Source organism: Vulpes lagopus, chromosome 3 (genome assembly GCF_018345385.1).
Source record: "Vulpes lagopus strain Blue_001 chromosome 3, ASM1834538v1, whole genome shotgun sequence".
Classification (NCBI taxonomy): Eukaryota; Metazoa; Chordata; class Mammalia; order Carnivora; family Canidae; genus Vulpes; species Vulpes lagopus.
This window is the reverse complement of record NC_054826.1, coordinates 144,139,287-144,156,323: the sequence shown is the minus strand read 5'-3', so window position 1 is coordinate 144,156,323 and position 17,037 is coordinate 144,139,287. Positions and strand designations below refer to the sequence as shown.

General features: G+C 43.0%; 1 protein-coding gene across 1 annotated transcript in view; it reads right to left on the bottom strand.

The window, feature by feature from the left end:
• Positions 1-212: 212 nt before the first annotated feature.
• ABCA4 (ATP binding cassette subfamily A member 4) overlaps positions 213-17,037 on the bottom strand; it is a 128,766-nt gene continuing 111,941 nt past the window's right edge. The window contains exons 43-50 of the mRNA XM_041748552.1: positions 16,190-16,296; positions 13,403-13,544; positions 10,464-10,598; positions 9,562-9,665; positions 9,386-9,478; positions 7,345-7,594; positions 5,901-5,987; positions 213-750 (exon numbers count right to left, since the gene is read on the bottom strand). Coding sequence (XP_041604486.1) covers positions 745-750; positions 5,901-5,987; positions 7,345-7,594; positions 9,386-9,478; positions 9,562-9,665; positions 10,464-10,598; positions 13,403-13,544; positions 16,190-16,296 — 924 coding nt within the window. The 3' untranslated portion in view covers positions 213-744. The remainder of the gene's footprint in view (positions 751-5,900; positions 5,988-7,344; positions 7,595-9,385; positions 9,479-9,561; positions 9,666-10,463; positions 10,599-13,402; positions 13,545-16,189; positions 16,297-17,037) is intronic.

Sequence of the window (17,037 nt, the reverse complement as noted above, 5' to 3'; positions counted from 1 at the left end):
TCTCATGACCAACCAAGCATCCACTCTCACTTACCCTTGCCTCCTTGTCTCCTGTCCCAATTATACCTATGAGGCAGGCACTCAAATAAGCTGGGCAAATAGATTCAGGCAATACCAACCTGACAATGGATAATATATATGTGCATTACCAATTGGGTGTTTTCTTCAAACCCTACAAACAGACTTGACATGGACCATCAAGACCAGTCCATTCACTTCCACCCCACCGTTGCAGAATCTTACCACGACTAGTACTTCTGTGGCAATAACTCTTATAGAAGCTTACTCAGTGACAGGAAGCTACGTAGGCACAAAGGATGTCTAAATACCAGATGGTGCACACCAGGGGGATGAGTGAATTCAAATGGTCTGTAATAAGTACATTTGTACTTTATTTTCTCCTTAAAAATAACACACACACACACACACAGAAGAAAGTAGATCCACTGAAAATGAGAGTGATAGTCAGTGCTACTAGGTCAGGCTGGGGTTTCTCCTTCTGTGGTCTGCATAAGAACGGTTTTGCATTTGTTTGGCTGGGTCAGTTTCCCCATCAGGTGTTCCAGGGGAGCAAGTCAAGTTTGGTTTCTTTCTGAAAGAGCCCCCTTTGGAGTTTGCTGAGGGCCTGCATGTGTTTGTTTCTGCTGCTGAAGTGGTCCAATCAGATGACCATATGGCAAAGGCTCCTGCCTTTTGGGCTGCCCAGAGCTTCTTCTCAGCTCTAGTGAATGAGTATTTTGGAGATCAGACCTGTGGAAGGAGATCAGATGGACTCTTGTCATCATAGTCATTTTTTGAAGAGATGATACATCAGCTTTTATTTTATTTTTTATTTTATTTTTTTAAAGACTTACTTATTCATGAGAGACACAGAGAGAAGGCAGAGACATAGGTAGAGGGAGAAGCAGGTCCCCTAATGTGGGTACCCTAATGTGGGACTTGATCCCGGATCCCAGGATCACGACCTGAGCCAAAGGCAGATGCTCAACCCCTGGGTGGCTCAACCACTGAGCCACTCAGGTGTCCTGGTACATCAACTTTTCAATTTTAAAAGTTAAATACTTGTTGATCAATTGCTGAAGGAAGCTCAGTGGAGGATCTTCTGATTTTGTCAGATCTCCAAGGTTATGGGCTATGCTTGTTTCCTTGTCTGTGAAAAAGTTGGACCAGATGACCCCTCAGGGCCTTCTAGCTCTATGGTGTAGATGTTATAAGGACTCATGCCATATGTGTGCACATGCTTGCCTCTTAGAGGGAAACTGCACCCTCTGTGCAGTTTCCACAGATTGTCATAGTATCTTTTGGTTTGTTTTTAGCCTAAAATGTTATCATGCTCTTTCTGTCTTAAAAGTCATGTTAGGTCATTCATGAGGTATAAAATTCCCTTTGTGTAGTTCCTACAGAGGTGGCTCCTGGGAGGCATGAAAATCTGACAGGAGAATGAAAGAATAGGAGAAATTGGAGCAAGGGTTTAGGATAGCAGGTTCCAGATCAAAGCTCAGGCATTATGCCCAGCCCCTGGAGAAGTGGACACCTTTCTAACTGGAGAGACATGGTCTCTAAGTAGAACGTACAGGCTGAATTCCTACACTAGTTGTGGGAGGTAGGAGGAGTGTCAGCAAGGAGGGGGTGAGATGGATTTAAAGTTGTGTAGCCCTCTGCCTCTGGGGAGGCATGGAAATCTCCTTGAGGAGGGAAAATAGGTCACCACCTCATGTTTGCTTTCTTCCACTTGCCCTTCTCAGGAACAGTTACTGGGTCTCAGCATTTCTCTTTACTGCTGTCCTACCCACCTCTTGTAGGTTAGATGTAGGCCTGCCCAAATTTAGACAAAACATGGTTTATCAATTATCTGGCTTAAAAATCAAACATGCTCTTGAGAAGATGATTAATCTAACATTAAGGGCTAAGAACATTCTTTGAGGTGGGGCAAAGATCCCAGGCAAGGCTGCAGGTACTTCAGAAACTAATTGATAAAGATATGTTATACATAGAAACTCTTAAAAAATAAATAAGGATCAGACTCAACCCCCACCCCTCCAATCCAATTAAAAATGGGCAGAGGGGGGCACATAGGTGCCTTAATTGGTTGAATGTTCAACTCTTGGTCTTGGCTCAAGTCATGATCTCAGGGTCGCGAGTTCAAGCCCTGTGTTGAGGCAAATAAATAAATAAATAAATAAATAATGAATGAATGAATGAATGAATAAATAATGCAGAGTACATGAATAGACATTTTTCCAAAGAAGACATACAAATGGCCAGCAGACACATGAAAAGATGTTCAACATCACTAATCATGAGCGAAATGCAAGTCAAACCCACAATGAGCTATCACCTCACACTAGTCAAAATGGCTAGTATCAAAAAGACAAGAAATAATAAGTATTTGTGAAGATGTGGAGAAAAGGGAATCCTAGTGCACTGTTGGTGGGAACATAAATTGGTGCAGCCACCATGGAAACAGAAATAGCATATGATCCAGTAATTCTACTTTTGGTTATTTACCCAGAGTAAACAAAACACTAATCCAAAGGGATACATGCAGCCCTATGTTTATTGCAGCATTATTTACAATAGTCAAGATATAGAAGCAACCCAAGTGTCCACTGGTAAATGAATGGGTAAAGATGCATAAAAAAAAAAATAAAGATGCATATATTGCGGTGAGCATAGCATAAGGTAGAGAAAAGTTGAATCATTATACTGTACTCCTGAAACCAATGTATCATTGTGTGCCACTACACTCAAAAAAAGAGAGATGTGACACATATACAGTGCAATATTATTCAGCTAAAAGAATGAAATTCTGCCATTTGTGATAACATGGATGGATAACATGGATGATTTTACTTAAATATGGAATCTAAAATTCAAAACAAATAAGCTAGAAACAGATTCATAAATAGAGAATAAACTGGTGGTTGCTGAGGGAAGGGGTCGGGGGGTGGGTGATATAGGTAAAGGAGATAAAGAGATACAAACTCTTAGTTGTAAAATACGAAAGTCATGGAGATGAAAAGTATAGCATAGAGAATATAGTCAATAATATTGTAACAGTGTTGTATTGTGACTGTGTTGAGCATTTGGTAATGTATATAATTGCCAAATCGTTAAATCTTCACAATTTATGTTGTACACTAGAAACTAATACAATATTGTATGTCAACTACACTTCAATTAAAAAAAAATGCAGATAAAAAAAGATTAAGGGTGAGAAACTGAGCTGAGTTGTTCCTGCTTCTGGAAAATGTAATGGTCACTCAATTGTAAACACCTTTAGGATGTTTCTAAGTTGACTGATCATCTATCACCTAGTTATCTACCAAAACCTTGACCCTCACTTGTTTCCATAAAACAGATTGTGACATTCCACAAACTTCATCACAAAAGATATTGTCCAGTACTGAGTCTTTTAAGAATTCAAAACATTCTTGATAACCAGATACACTGCTCTCTAGATAATGAAATGTCGGTGTGGTTCTCACTCATAGTTTGGGGCTGGGAAGCCACCAGCCGGCTGAACTTCCTCAAGCGGTGCTCTCATGTGTGTTTCGAGGCAAGTTTGAATGTTTTCTAGATTTTATTGAGAGAAACAACCTTTTTCTTGTTTGTAAGAGACATTAAGGGAAATTATTTTAAAGTGGCATAATGTAAACAAGATTGTAATTACAATTTGTTTCATGACATTCATTTGCATACAATGTTATACTAAAGAATTTTTGCAAACCTTGGTAAAGGTAATATGTCAGTAAGCAGGGTTAGGGTTTGAATCACAAATTTATTTATTTAATAAGAGTTTCCCTTTTATTTTTTTAAATGATTTTATTTATTTGACACACAAATACACACAGAGAGAAAGAGAACAAACTGGGGGAGCAGCAGGAGAGAGAGAAGCAGGGTCCTTGCTGAGCAGGGAGCCAGATGCTATGGGGGCTCGATCCCTGGACCCTGGGATCATGACCTTAGCCGAATTAAATGCTGTAGGTCATGGACCATCAGCACCCCTTACCTTAGCCCAGAGATGATCTGGTTTATCCCTCTGAGAAAGAATATACCAGGCTGGGGTAGGGAGACCATTGGTAGTTTTAGGAAATACTTTTGCTACCCAATGAGTTATAAAAGGGGTTCATAACTGCAAGTGGTTTTCAAAGAATAATTTTCTACAGGCGTAAACAGCAAATACAAGATTTATAAAATGAGGAAGAGCGACTAGAAAATCTTAGTAGAACTAACATTCCCTGGACAGGTGCCTCTACTTATGCATTTCTGGGTCCTCTGGAGATGGAGGTCAAGGTTAATCTGGCCCACTAGCTGTTAGGTCTCTACTAGTCAAGAGGAAGGGGAAAAATTCATAGCAAGCACGGCTTTGAAAAGGAGCATTTCAATCAGTGGCAAGATTCGTGGTTTTTTTGCAATTAAGAAACTGGTGGGAAGAACAAGTATTTTACAGGAAATAAGGTTTTGCACATCTTTGTTTATTGAAGAAATGTTTGATTTTATTCTCCAGGTAAGTTGGGACAGAATGGCTGAATTAATTTGTTCCTTTAAAGTCCCAGGCTTGGGGATCCCTGGGTGGCGCAGCGGTTTGGCGCCTGCCTTTGGCCCAGGGCACGATCCTGGAGACCCGGGATCGAATCCCACACCGGGCTCTCGGTGCATGGAGCCTGCTTCTCCCTCTGCCTGTGTCTCTGCCTCTCTCTCTGTGTGTGTGACTATCATAAATAAATTTTAGAAAAAAATTAAAAAAAAAAAAAGTCCCAGGCTTGGGGCACCTGGCTGGTTCAGTCAATAGAGCACATGACTTTCAATCTCAGGGTCATGAATTCAAACCCTACATTGGACATGGAACTTACTTAAAAAAATTTCTTTTATGGCAGCCCGGGTGGCTCAGCAGTTTAGCACTGTCTTCAGCCCAGGGCCTGATCCTGGAGACCCGGAATTGAGTCCCACGTCGGGCTCCCTGCATGGAGCCTGCTTCTCCCTCTGCCTGTGTCTCTGCCTCTCTCTCTCTCTCTCTCTCTCTCTCTCTGTGTCTCTCATGAATAAATAAAATCTTTAAAGAAAAATTCTTTTAAAGTTCCCAGGCTTAAGCCAAGGCACCTGGATACTGGCTCCTCTTCCAGTACTTTCTCTAGTGCTCTCTCTCTCTTTCTGGGGAATGGGGATGGGGTAGACATGCTCCTTACATGGAGGACCATGCCAGGGCAGGATCCTGTAGATACCTAACCCAAGATTCATCACAGGCCAGGATATATACCTTCTATTATTTCTTCCTTCATCTTGATATATTTTTTAATTAATTTTTAAAGTAATCTCTATATCCAATGTGGGGCTTGAACTCACAACCCTAAGATCAAGAGTAACATGCTGCACCAACTGAGCCAGCCAGGTGCCCCTTAATATTTTTATACAGAACAAAGAGCTGTCTTCCTAAAACAGACAATAATCTTTGCTCTAACCGAATATGTCCACCATTGAAATGGAGTGCTGGTTAATTTACTTCCTTTGAAACACAAACACATGAACAAAAACATAAATGTCAAGTATCCAACAACCCAAACATTTAAAAATTCTCTCCTATTTTCCCTGCTTCATATTTCCAAAACCCAAGTCTTTTCACCATAAGCAAAAACATGTGGGAAGGTTCTTTTCAAAAATGCTCTCCCACGCCACCCAGATGGCGTCTCGATTATAAAAGGAACCTACACAACCCCTGACAGGACAGCTCCTCAATACAGAATTGCTGGGGAGTCGCAGAGATGTGGTGGGGATCTAGTATGGGTGGGACTCTCCGTGGGCGGTATATCTGGGCCTTGGGGCCCCTCAGGCCCAACTGACCAGTCCCTGAGCTGAGGATCTGCCTCAAACAGTAGACTATGGAAGAGTGGCAGGAATACCTTTGCTTGTCGGCTGGCTCCAGCAGCTCGAGGGTGCAGAGGGAGGTCATGAGTTTCAGTCTGCTGTTTAGCAAAATTCACAAATACCTGGGGAGGAGAGTAGGAGAGCAAGGATAGGTAGATGTTTCTAGAATAATGATATCCTCCACCCACCCACTTTCTTTCTCTCTTCCACAGTTAATGTACAGCCCTGCTAGAGCAGCTGTGTCCTGCAGGAGGGGAGGGGGGCCCACTCACAAAGCCTAGCCACCAGTGCCCACAACAGGGCTCCTTTCTTAGAATTCTGTCCTAAGTCAAAGGAATTCCCATGGGAGGATTCAAAGGACTCGGGGTAGATTCTCAGCTAGCAGCATCCTCCTAAACCTCTAAAGAAACTGACAACAACAACAACAAAACAAAAACAGAAGCAGAAGTCTGATCTCCTCTCTTTTCTGCTCTGTATTCAGTGTGCAGTATGACTGTGACTCCTGCTCCTGCCTTCATCTGCTGGCAGGAAGGTGCTGGTGAGCCAGTTCCTCAAAGGGTATATATGGAGACTTGCCTATTTCCACTGCTTTATTAGACTGTATTAAGGATGTTTATTTAAAACAAACAAATGGCAACAGCAAAACCCCCAGAAATAACTCAAATGTCCAAGTGGATGAACGGATAATGCATTTAATGGATGCATTTAATGGACTACGACTCAGCCTTTAAAAGAAGGATATTCTGACACATGCTACAACATGGATGAACTGGGGGACATTATGTTAAGTGAAATAAGCTCAACACAAAATGACAGAAACTATATGAGTCCACTTATATAAGGTATGTGGAGTAGTTAACAGAAAGTTGAACAGTAGTTACCAGTGGCTGGGGGAAGTGGTTAATGGGGAATTCTTGTCTAATGTATATACAGTTTCAGTTTAGGAAGATGAAAAATCTCTGGAGATGGATGGTGGTGATCCATTTCACAGTAATGTGACTGTACTTAATGATACTGTACACTTAAGAATGGTTAATTATGTTATATTCACTTTGCCATTATATTAAAAAACCAAGTGATCATATTAAAAACCCTGATCATGAATCACACATGATCATTTTATAAGCACAACGGCTTATAAAAAAATCAACGAATTGAACGCTCTGAATGGGTCCATTTGATTGTATGTAAATTAAGCACCAATAACACTGATGTGAAGAGAAAAAAAACAGTCACCACCACAACCCAGGAAGGATGAACTAAAGTCATAGTGTGGTAGGGAAGAATGATGTAAAGTCAATGAAATTTGCTGATGACTAAAATATTGGAAAACAATTTCTGACCTACTAAGCTTTACCCTAATGGACAGAGGAACCAGAGGATTGAAAATCAGGTGTGCTGGCCCAGCTTGTGCACACTGCACATGGTGTCCCTCGGCAACTGGTGCACTCTGCACAAGGTGTCCCTCGGGCAACTTGCCTGGTCCAGCGTGGTCTGCGTGACCGAGTACTCCTCAATGAGCAAGCTGTCCTTGTGGGAGATGAGCAGTCGGAAGATCCGGGCTAGGGAAGAGGAGGAGACCTGGAACTGGAGCATGTTGTAGTGTCTCTCCCTCTGTACGCTGCCCGGGAAGTTTCCCTGGAAGAACTGCTCCACCGGATTCAAGTCAGGAAGCAAGTCTTCCTTTGGAGATTTGATTTTCATTGTGACAATGTAGCCATCTCCAAACCTAGGGGACATGCATGGTGGCACGGCACAGGCTTGTTAGTGGCTGAGGCAATTTTAAAGTAAGGAATAGATTTACCAAAAATATTGGGGGTTAAAGGCCTATACTACAAACCTTGTGTGCATGTTTAAAACTAGTAGGAAAAAGCCTGTGACAGTTCCTGAAAAATAGTTTGATACTAGTTTTTAGAGATCTAAATGTGTGGTAAAGTGAGTCACCAGACCTGTAACAGCTTCCTGTGTCCAACTCCTGGAGACATGGATGTTCTCTGCTCCTTTCCCTCCCACATACTGCTGAAGTCAAAGGTGGTTTTTTAGCCCCTTGAGATCACAATCGCCCTGAAGGCCTATAGGACTAGCATTAGTAATGGAAATTGCTAATTACTTTCCATCAGTAATGGAAAGGCTTTCTCCTTCTTCAAAGAGATCCCCAGGAGGAACAAAGACTTGGGGAGGCAGTACTTCCAGGTAGAAACTTCCAGAAAAATGGGAGCTGCTAGGGCAGGACCATCAGTGCTTCCCTCTTCCCCTCACCAGGTGAGCTGGTCACCCACATGTGGATACAGAATGGTCCACCAGGGAGTGTGTGCAAAGCCAGCTAGAGTCCTTACATGCTTATGTCAGGGTATACTGTGTAAGTTATAATTTATTTCAATGTTCCCTCCATGACCAAGGGTTGTTCTCTATAGTAAAATACAGCTTTCCTTTCAGCTCTGGAAAATTGACTGTCCCTTCAGATAGGAGACATTCCCTTCTCACCTGTCCTACCATGAGGATATTGATGAATGAGAGGGAAACCAGTAGGGAATCCTTCCACATCTCCTGCAGTTGGACCCAAGAAGCTATGACACGGGACTGGTGACCACATATGCTGATGTCTCCCTAGATATTTGTGCAGTCTCCAAGCTGTAGTTGCTCAAGAAATCATGGGTCAAATACCCAAATGCAGCTTAATCTACTAGACCTTCCTCTCAATCACTTATCTGCCCTGATGCGTATGAAGGATGATGTGTCCTGTGCCACAGTCCCATGGGTACAAGACTAAGCATCTCGGCCTAGATAAGCTGTATCTAGCTGTATCTGTAGTTCCTACAACCAACTAGCACAGTGACTTTTATATTCTGGACTCTTAAAAAGTGTTTGCTAAATAAGTGAATGATAACTACAAATCTACCCTTCCTAGCTGATAAAGCGTATCAGAATGCAAGGAGCATGGCATTATCACCCTAATCTTATTTTAACTGACTGTTGGCTTTGGCATTCAAACTATTATTAATAATGCATTATTTACAGTAGTTTACAATTTATGGGGACAGGATAATCCTACGGAAGGTTACTGGCATGGTCACTTCTCAAATTCAGAAGCATAAACATGTCTGAAAGGAAAACTGATTCTCCAGTTATTTGGTCTCCTAACCATCCCTATGTTGGTTATGGACTCTTATTAAATAGGTCATCAGTGCTGGATCTGTTGGGATAAATGGTTGGATAATGAGGCAGTGGTAGTGACCCTCCCTCATCCCTGCCAGGGTCTGCATATGCCCTAATCAGAACCCCATCTGGAGACTCAGGGAGTCCTCAACCACAGGCAATTAGCCCAACATAGGGAAGTTTCTTTCAGCACAGCAGCTTTCTCTGTCTGCTGCTGTGGAACAAGGTCCAGACCACATGCCTTTCTACTCTTGGGATAATGGCAGTAGGACCCTCCCAAGTGTCAGTAGACAGCACAGGGCCTGGCTGACCCCCCTCGGCCCCCAACGAAGGTAACAAAGGCAAGCCCCCAGCATATCCTTACTTGTACTTGAGGTGCTGAATGGTGCCCAGACACTGAAAGGTGCCCTTTATCATGATGGCCAGCCGGGTACACAGAGCCTCACACTCTTCCATGCTGTGGGGCAGGAGAGAGGAGGTAAGGAGTAGAGAGGACTCCTGTGTCCACCTGTTCCACCCCAGCCCCTGGGAATCTCTTGCCTGTGGGATGTGAGGACCACAGCTCTCCCTTCTCTGATGATGCTCACAATGGTGTTCCACAACATGCGGCGTGCCTGGGGGTCCATCCCTGTGGTGGGCTCATCCTGTGAGGAGGCAGAGGGTAGGGAGTTGGGCTTGGAGCCAGCCTCTCCTGGTTATTGCACCCTCCTTGGCTGACTCCCTCTGAGCAGTTCTGCTCTCTGGCAGACAATGTACAAAGTGCTTCCCCAAGTGGTTAAGACTTGGGGAACCCAGTCTTCAGGTAGGGAAGGCAGGAGGTGATTCAGGAGAGTAAGAAGACATTATGCATACCCACTGACCCATTTCAGCCCATGAATGGGTTAAGGTTGATTAAGGCAACAGCAGAATTATCTTAAAGATAAAAAAAAACCAACAACCTTACACATATATTTGCAAGGAGGCAGAGAGATAGCCTGGGAGACTTTTATGAGTCACTCCCAACCCTGTGACCCATGCCCTCATATACCCCCAAACTGCATGGGCACAAGGGCCTTGGGTCTGGTGCAGCTCCAGTGAGAATCACATGAGCCCTTGATCCAGGCCAGTGTTCCTGCCCCCCTTCCATTCCAGGCTGACTTCTTCTAGCAGTGAAGTCACTTCTTCTACTATCTGACCAGAGGGGCTGACCTTCCCCGCTGTGAGCCTATGGGTCCACAAGGGACTTCCTAGGGGCTCAGAATAAGAATATGTTGTGACTCTAGTTTCCCCCCAAGAGTTGTGAACTAGACACTGGGTTGATTTGCTCAAAACATGCAGGACAAGAAATAGTCTAGACGAAAACAGATCGCTGCATGTTCTAAATCTGTTGGCCCACCCACAGAGATGCAGCACTTGGTTTGCCCCTGAGCCCATCTGTCCCCACAGGTCCTGGTGGCTCTCACCAGCAGCACCAGAGGCGGGCAGCCCATCAATGCAATGGCAGTAGAGAGTTTCCGCTTGTTGCCTCCACTGTAGGTGCCGACCAGGCGATCTGCATAGAGAGACAGGCCCAGGCTCTGAATACTCCAGTTTGCCACCTAGGGAAGAGGAAGAAATCCTACTGTGGAAAGACAAACAAGCAAACCTCCACAATTCAGTCTTGGACTCCCAGATCTCACACCTGCAGGATGACAGACACAGCTAGGCTGAAAGGAGGCTACTTACTGGCTCATGGGGTGGTTAATGGACTGAGGGGCCAGATGTCTCCTTTCCATACTGTGCCTTACATAGCAGTGGGACTTGTTGCTGCCCCAGAGGAATGACCTTCAGCCTTATGAAGATCAAGACAGTGCTTCTCACCCAGTGTCCCGGACTATGGATAAGGGTGGAAGAGTCCCAGGGTCTGATGGTGGGTCTTAGGCCTGATGCTTCCACCCTTTGACAGGGTCACACTTGAAGTCTCACACATCTCATACACACTTATCGAGCAACTGCTATGAGTCAGGCACTGTACTGGGCACTGGAGAATAATGGTGAACACAGCCATTGCTGTCGTACCCACAGATGGAGTGGGGGAAGACACACAATCAAAATAAACAGAATGACAGACTGTAATAGTGCTTTGAGGAAAATCAACAGGAAATCATGATAAAGAATACCAAGTGTGTGTGAGTATAAATGTGCACAGGAAGAAAACTAGAGAAGTCTTTGGAGACAAGCCCACCCTGCTTCTGCCTTCTGTACTTTTGTGCCTCTGCCTGGATTGTTCTTCCCCTAGATAACCACATGGCACACTGTGGAAGCTCCTTTAGGTCTTCAGGGGTCACTTCCTCTGTGATGCTGGCTGGCCCTGTGCCCTCCCTACCAGAAGTGCAATCCCTCCCCCAACAATTCATCCCTACTTTATTTTCCTTTACTGACTTTTCACTCATAAATGTACAGTATGTTTTACTTATTTATTATGTGTCCTTCCCACTAGAATGTAAGCTTCACTTTTAACTTCTTATTTGGAATAGTTTCCAACTTACAGAAATGTTTAAAAATAAGAATACAAAAACATTCGTAAACACTTCACTCTTTCTCTCTCCCTCTCTTACGTGCACGTATGTGCACATGTGCATGGGTACACACACTCACACACACACATGATTTTTTCAGAGCCTGTTCTGCTAAGTTATATACTGTGGCCCTCTACTCCTAAACACTTTAGTGCGTACTTCCTAAGGAGAGGAATACTCTTACATAACCACAGGACAGCTATCAACATCAGTAAATTTAACATTGTTCTGATACTTTCATCTCATCTACCCTTCATAGTTTGCCAACTGGCCCAGTAATGTCCTTCATGGCATTATTTACTATCCAGCACAGAACGCAGTCTGGTGTCCATTACTGTTATTGTGTCTACCTAGTTCTTGTGCTCAGGAACATTTCCATAGCCTTTCTTTGTCTTTTGTGACCTTGATACTTTTGAAAAGTACAGTCCCTGTATTTTTTTTTTAATAGAATGTTCCTTTGGAATTTATTTGATGTTTTCTCAAGAGAAGATCCAGGTTACACATTCCAATCAGAATATTATGCAGGAAAAGTTGTGTCCTTCTCAGGTATCATCTCTAGAGGCAGGACATGTCCAGATACCCCTCATAGGGGATGTTAATTTTGATCACCCAATTAAAGGTATTGTCTAATTTCTTCATTGTGAAATTATTATGCTTTCCCCTCACAACCAACAAGCATTCTGTGGGAGATACTTAGCTATACAAATATCTTGCTTTTCATAAAAAAATTTTCCCTTGATTCTTGTGCAATCCAATCTTTACTATGATCACTGAAAAATGATTTTCCAACTCTGTAGTTTCTTCCACCCTAATCTGTTGGCTCTCAGCATTTGAGTATAGGCAAGAACTATCTTTGCTCTTATTTATCGATTTAACACCGTGAAGTTAGGAATTCCTATGTTTCCCCCAATGTTTTTTAATTTACCATGGTATTTATTATTTTGCTGTTCAAATTGTCCCATGTTTGGCTATTAGGACACCCTTTAAGATGGTTCCTGTGTAGGTGTGACACACCTCTTTTTTTTTTTTTTTTTTAAGCACTTTACTTTATGGGTTAATAAGATGTTCCAGGCTCATTTGATACCTATTCTGTCCCAGCCCTGGAATTTGTCATTGCAACAGTGTTATTATAATAGCATTATATATATATATATATATATATATATATATATATATATATAATATTATAGATGGTAGCTACCCTTCTGGTGGGTAATGCTTAAAGTACGGAGTTATCAAAGCACTGTTATACACCTGAAACTAATGTAACATTGTATGTCAACTATATACTTAAATAGAAAATAGTGGAGAAGAAAAGTAGAATTCTACATGTGCTCTTTTGCCCTTTGCTTTTTTTACTTAACAATATCTCTTGGAAGTAACTCCGGATCAGTTCAGAGAGATTTTCTGTGTATGTGTGTATGTGTTTAACAGCTGCATTTATTATGTGTCTATACCATAAATTGTTCAACCAATGTCCTATGCCTGAATATTTAGGTAGTTTCCAGTGTTTTGTGACTACGAATGCAATGAATAACCTTGTGCATATGCATTTTGCACTGTGGGAGGTATATCTTTGGGGTAAATTCCCAGAAGTAGGATTGCTGAATCAAAGGGTAAATGTATATATTATATTATTTAATATGGAGCCAGGGATTTTCTTGTTTTGTTTGCTGCTAAGCCTCCATCTTCTACAACAATATTTGGCATATAGTAGACACACAGAAAGCATTTGTTGAGTGGACAGCATGCTCCAACTTTCCCATCTCTAAATAAATTCACTCTCATGAAAGAGGCTTAGGGTTTACCAAACTCCTGAGTGGCAACAAGAAACCATTTTTTACCCTTTCAATTTCATCTGCTGGTACACCTCGGAGCCGGGCATAAAGGTAAAGATGTTCTCGCCCCGTGAGCAGGTCATCAACTGCATCAAACTGAGGACAGTAGCCCATACTTTGGTGGACGTCAGATATATTAGTTAAAATACTGCAAGAAGAAAAAGCAATTAGCAAGTTTCCTTCAAAGGGGGATGGGGACAAGAGAGCTAGGGCTGGAAAACTGCCAATGGGATAAGCAAGCTATCTCTTCTCTTCTGCTTTGCTTCAGAAATGTGCACAACATTTCTGAATCAAAGCAGGGACCCTTTGTTTAGATAATGATGAACTGAAATTCTGAGCTTTGAATCCAATAGATCTTTCCAAGTTTCTCTGTCTATAAACTGAATACCTGTTATTCAAAGTCAGCTTTAGTTTTGGAATGGATCACCTCATATGTGGGTTTATTTTATTTTATTTATTTATTTTTGAAGATTTTATTTATTTATTTGTGAGAGACACAGAGAGAGAGAGAGACAGACACATAGGCAGAGGGAAAAGCAGGCCCATGCAGGGAGCCTGACGTGGGACTCGATCTCAGGTCTCCAGGATCACACCCCAGCTGAAGGCAGCGCTAAACCTCTAAGCCACCCAGGCTGCCCAACATATGTGGGTTTAAAAACAAAGGGAAGATCAGGCTTTAAAAAATGACTGGTGAGGGGCTCCTGGATGGTTCAGTCTGTTATGTGTCCGACTTGTGATTTCAGTTCAGGTCATGATCTCATGGGTCTTGGGATCAAGCCTTGCATTGGGCTCCTCACTCAGTGAGGAGTCTGCTTGAGATTCTCTCTCTCTCTCTCCCTCACCCTCTGCCCCTCCCCCCATTCAGTACACACTCCCTCTCTTTCTCTAAAATAAATAGATCTTTAATAGAAAAAAGAAAAAGAAAATGACCAGTGATTTCTGATCCCTTTCAGACATTTGGGAAGTAACTAGAGAAGATGCAGCATCCTACAGAAAGTAAACTCCTTTTGGGTTTATTGGCAGAGATACAGTAAATGAAAGAGGAACCAGTCAGATCAGTACCCAGAGCAAGAGACTGGCAGGGAGCAGGGAAGAAGTGAATTGAGTTCTATCAACTCCCTTTGACTCCCACTAGAAAATACAACTCCCTTTCTCTCCCACAAGAAGACACATTGCCTTGATGAAAAAAATAAATTATCTAATCTGGTCTAATCTCTCCCTGCTTCACTTGTAAGATGGATGCAATAGGATGGGACAGAGAGGTGCTATGCAGTCTCTCACTATAACAAAAAGTATTTCAGTATGACTGAGCCAATTAAAACTACCCAGGGAAGCAAGGAGAGTACTTTGCCAAATTCATGGGAGTTGTACTACTAGGGAAACCCAATCCTGTATCTTAAACCTACAGCTGTGTTCTAGTTTCTACCTCATCTAGCCTCCATCTTCTAGGCATCAGGGACATCAGGCTGTGTCTTGCTTGGACTTGTGTCACTTGATGTCTTATGGTAAATCCTATTATATCCTTCTGCCTGCTGTTCTTTGGTCCCTCAATATGCCTTTTGCTACCACTGTCAAATTATTTTCTTGGTTGTAGGCTAAGCTGGATCTGCAGATGAGACAGATTCGTCCACGGCCTGACTTCACTGCTGCTTGTTCCTTTGCAAGCAGACCCAACAGGGATGGATGGGGAAGATCAGAGAACCAAATTCATCCTGTCTGAGCCATGTCCAGTGAACCTGCAGCCATATTGCTGAGGATGGCTCCCAGGTGAGGGAAGGAGGCCTCAGTCAGGCAGATGCTGAGCAAAAGTCAGCACTGCCTAACTCTACTTATAAACTAGGGCAGAGGGTTCCTCCAGGCACTTCTAATGCCTATGAGCTCTGCTGTTCAGGGAGCAGCCTGGGAAGTGGCAAGCAGCATAGGCTCACATTCCTGACCCTGTGTCACAGAGGACCAGTCTGTTTACTCACACCTTATTACAGAGAGCAGCAGGCACTTTCCAGAATCCAAGGACACATGCCAGTTTTTCCTTTATAAAGGCTCCTTAGCCTGGCCAAGCCAAGCGTCAGCACAGAAATAGTCAAATCAGACTAAAGTCCCTGAAGGCTCTTGAACCAGTCCCCATCTAGAAACTCAAACCAGAGAAAGGATGCTTCATCACAGAGGTTCTTAACCTGGGACCCAGGGATCCTGCAGGATCATCAATGTACTTCAGGCCTCAGTAGATTCCTTTAAACTCTGCAAAAATGTATGGAGGGAGATAATGGGGGATGATGGTGTGTGTGCGCGTGTGTGTGTGTGTGTGTGTGTCTTTAAGATTTTATTTTTTTCAAGTAATCTCTACACCCAGTGTGGGGCTCAAACTTACAACCCCATGATCAAGAGTCACATGCTCTACCAAATGAGCTAGGCAGGTGCCCCAATAATGGCCTATTTTTATAGGAAGAAAGAAAAAAAAGGAAGAAAGTACAAGTGTTCATCAGATGCTCAAAGGAGTCTATAACCCCAAAAAGACTAAGAACCACTGACTTAGTGCTTTACAGAAGTTTCCAAGAACCCATGCTTATAGGGGCATGTCTTAACAGTCATAATTCAATTCAATTTTCCAGACAGTCTACGTCTTGTGCTTTCTGGACTGTGCTCTCTTAGAGGACTACTCTTCTGCACAGATCTTCCATGCACTCAGAGTCATCCTCAGTGCAGGGTCTCACGTTCATTCTCCTTATGCTGCGATGGGAACATGGCCCTGGGCCTGGGAGAGACACCCTGAGATGGGATGAGCAGGACACTCACCTCTTGCCTGCTATAGTGGCGTCACCTGAGGTCACTGTGGTGTCCCCAGTAAGCATCTTGAATGTAGTTGTTTTGCCAGCTCCATTCACTCCCAGAAGACCAAAGCACTGAGGGAGAAGACACAGAAATGGCCTCATCCTAGAGCCCAAGAGGCCCAAAGAGTGTCGACTGTCAGGTATGGGTAGGTGGGAAACATTTTTGACTTGTGCTGCCATTACCGAGGCCACTAGACATGTGTGGAATAGGCTGAGTTTGTCACCCCAAGATATGCTACTTTGGTGTAAGGATGACTTTGAGCTGAAGGGAATTAAGAAGTAGCAGATACAAGAAAAGATCTCTTCCCTTCCCTGTTTGACTAAAAGTGGGGCATAAATTTATAAGGTGTCCCCTCTTGCCCTCTCTACTAGGAAGAGCAAAAGTTAACTGCTAGTAGCAACTTTAGAGTCTGGAGACAGTGCCAGAGGTATCTACATAGCAGACTTTACTAACTAGTCTTTATTTAGCATTAGTTTACCCCATATTTGCCTTTCTATAATTTGCCACCCCTACTGACTTATGGTCCTTTTCCTTTGTCATGTCACTTCTCTAAAAATGTATCACTCCTTTGTCAAGAAGCTATATAAACCCAAGTTCTAACCATTCCTTGTGTCATTTATTTCTGATCATTCCTTTGTGCATGTGCCATGCACATGTTAATAAATGTCTGTTTGCTTTTCTCTTCTTAATCTGTCTTCCATCAGTCCAATTTACAAAGCCCTACCAAGAGAACCCAGAAGGGTAGATTTTCCTCCCTTACAATGACCACTGAGCACTTGATATGCATCTAGTCTGAACTGACATGTGCTGTA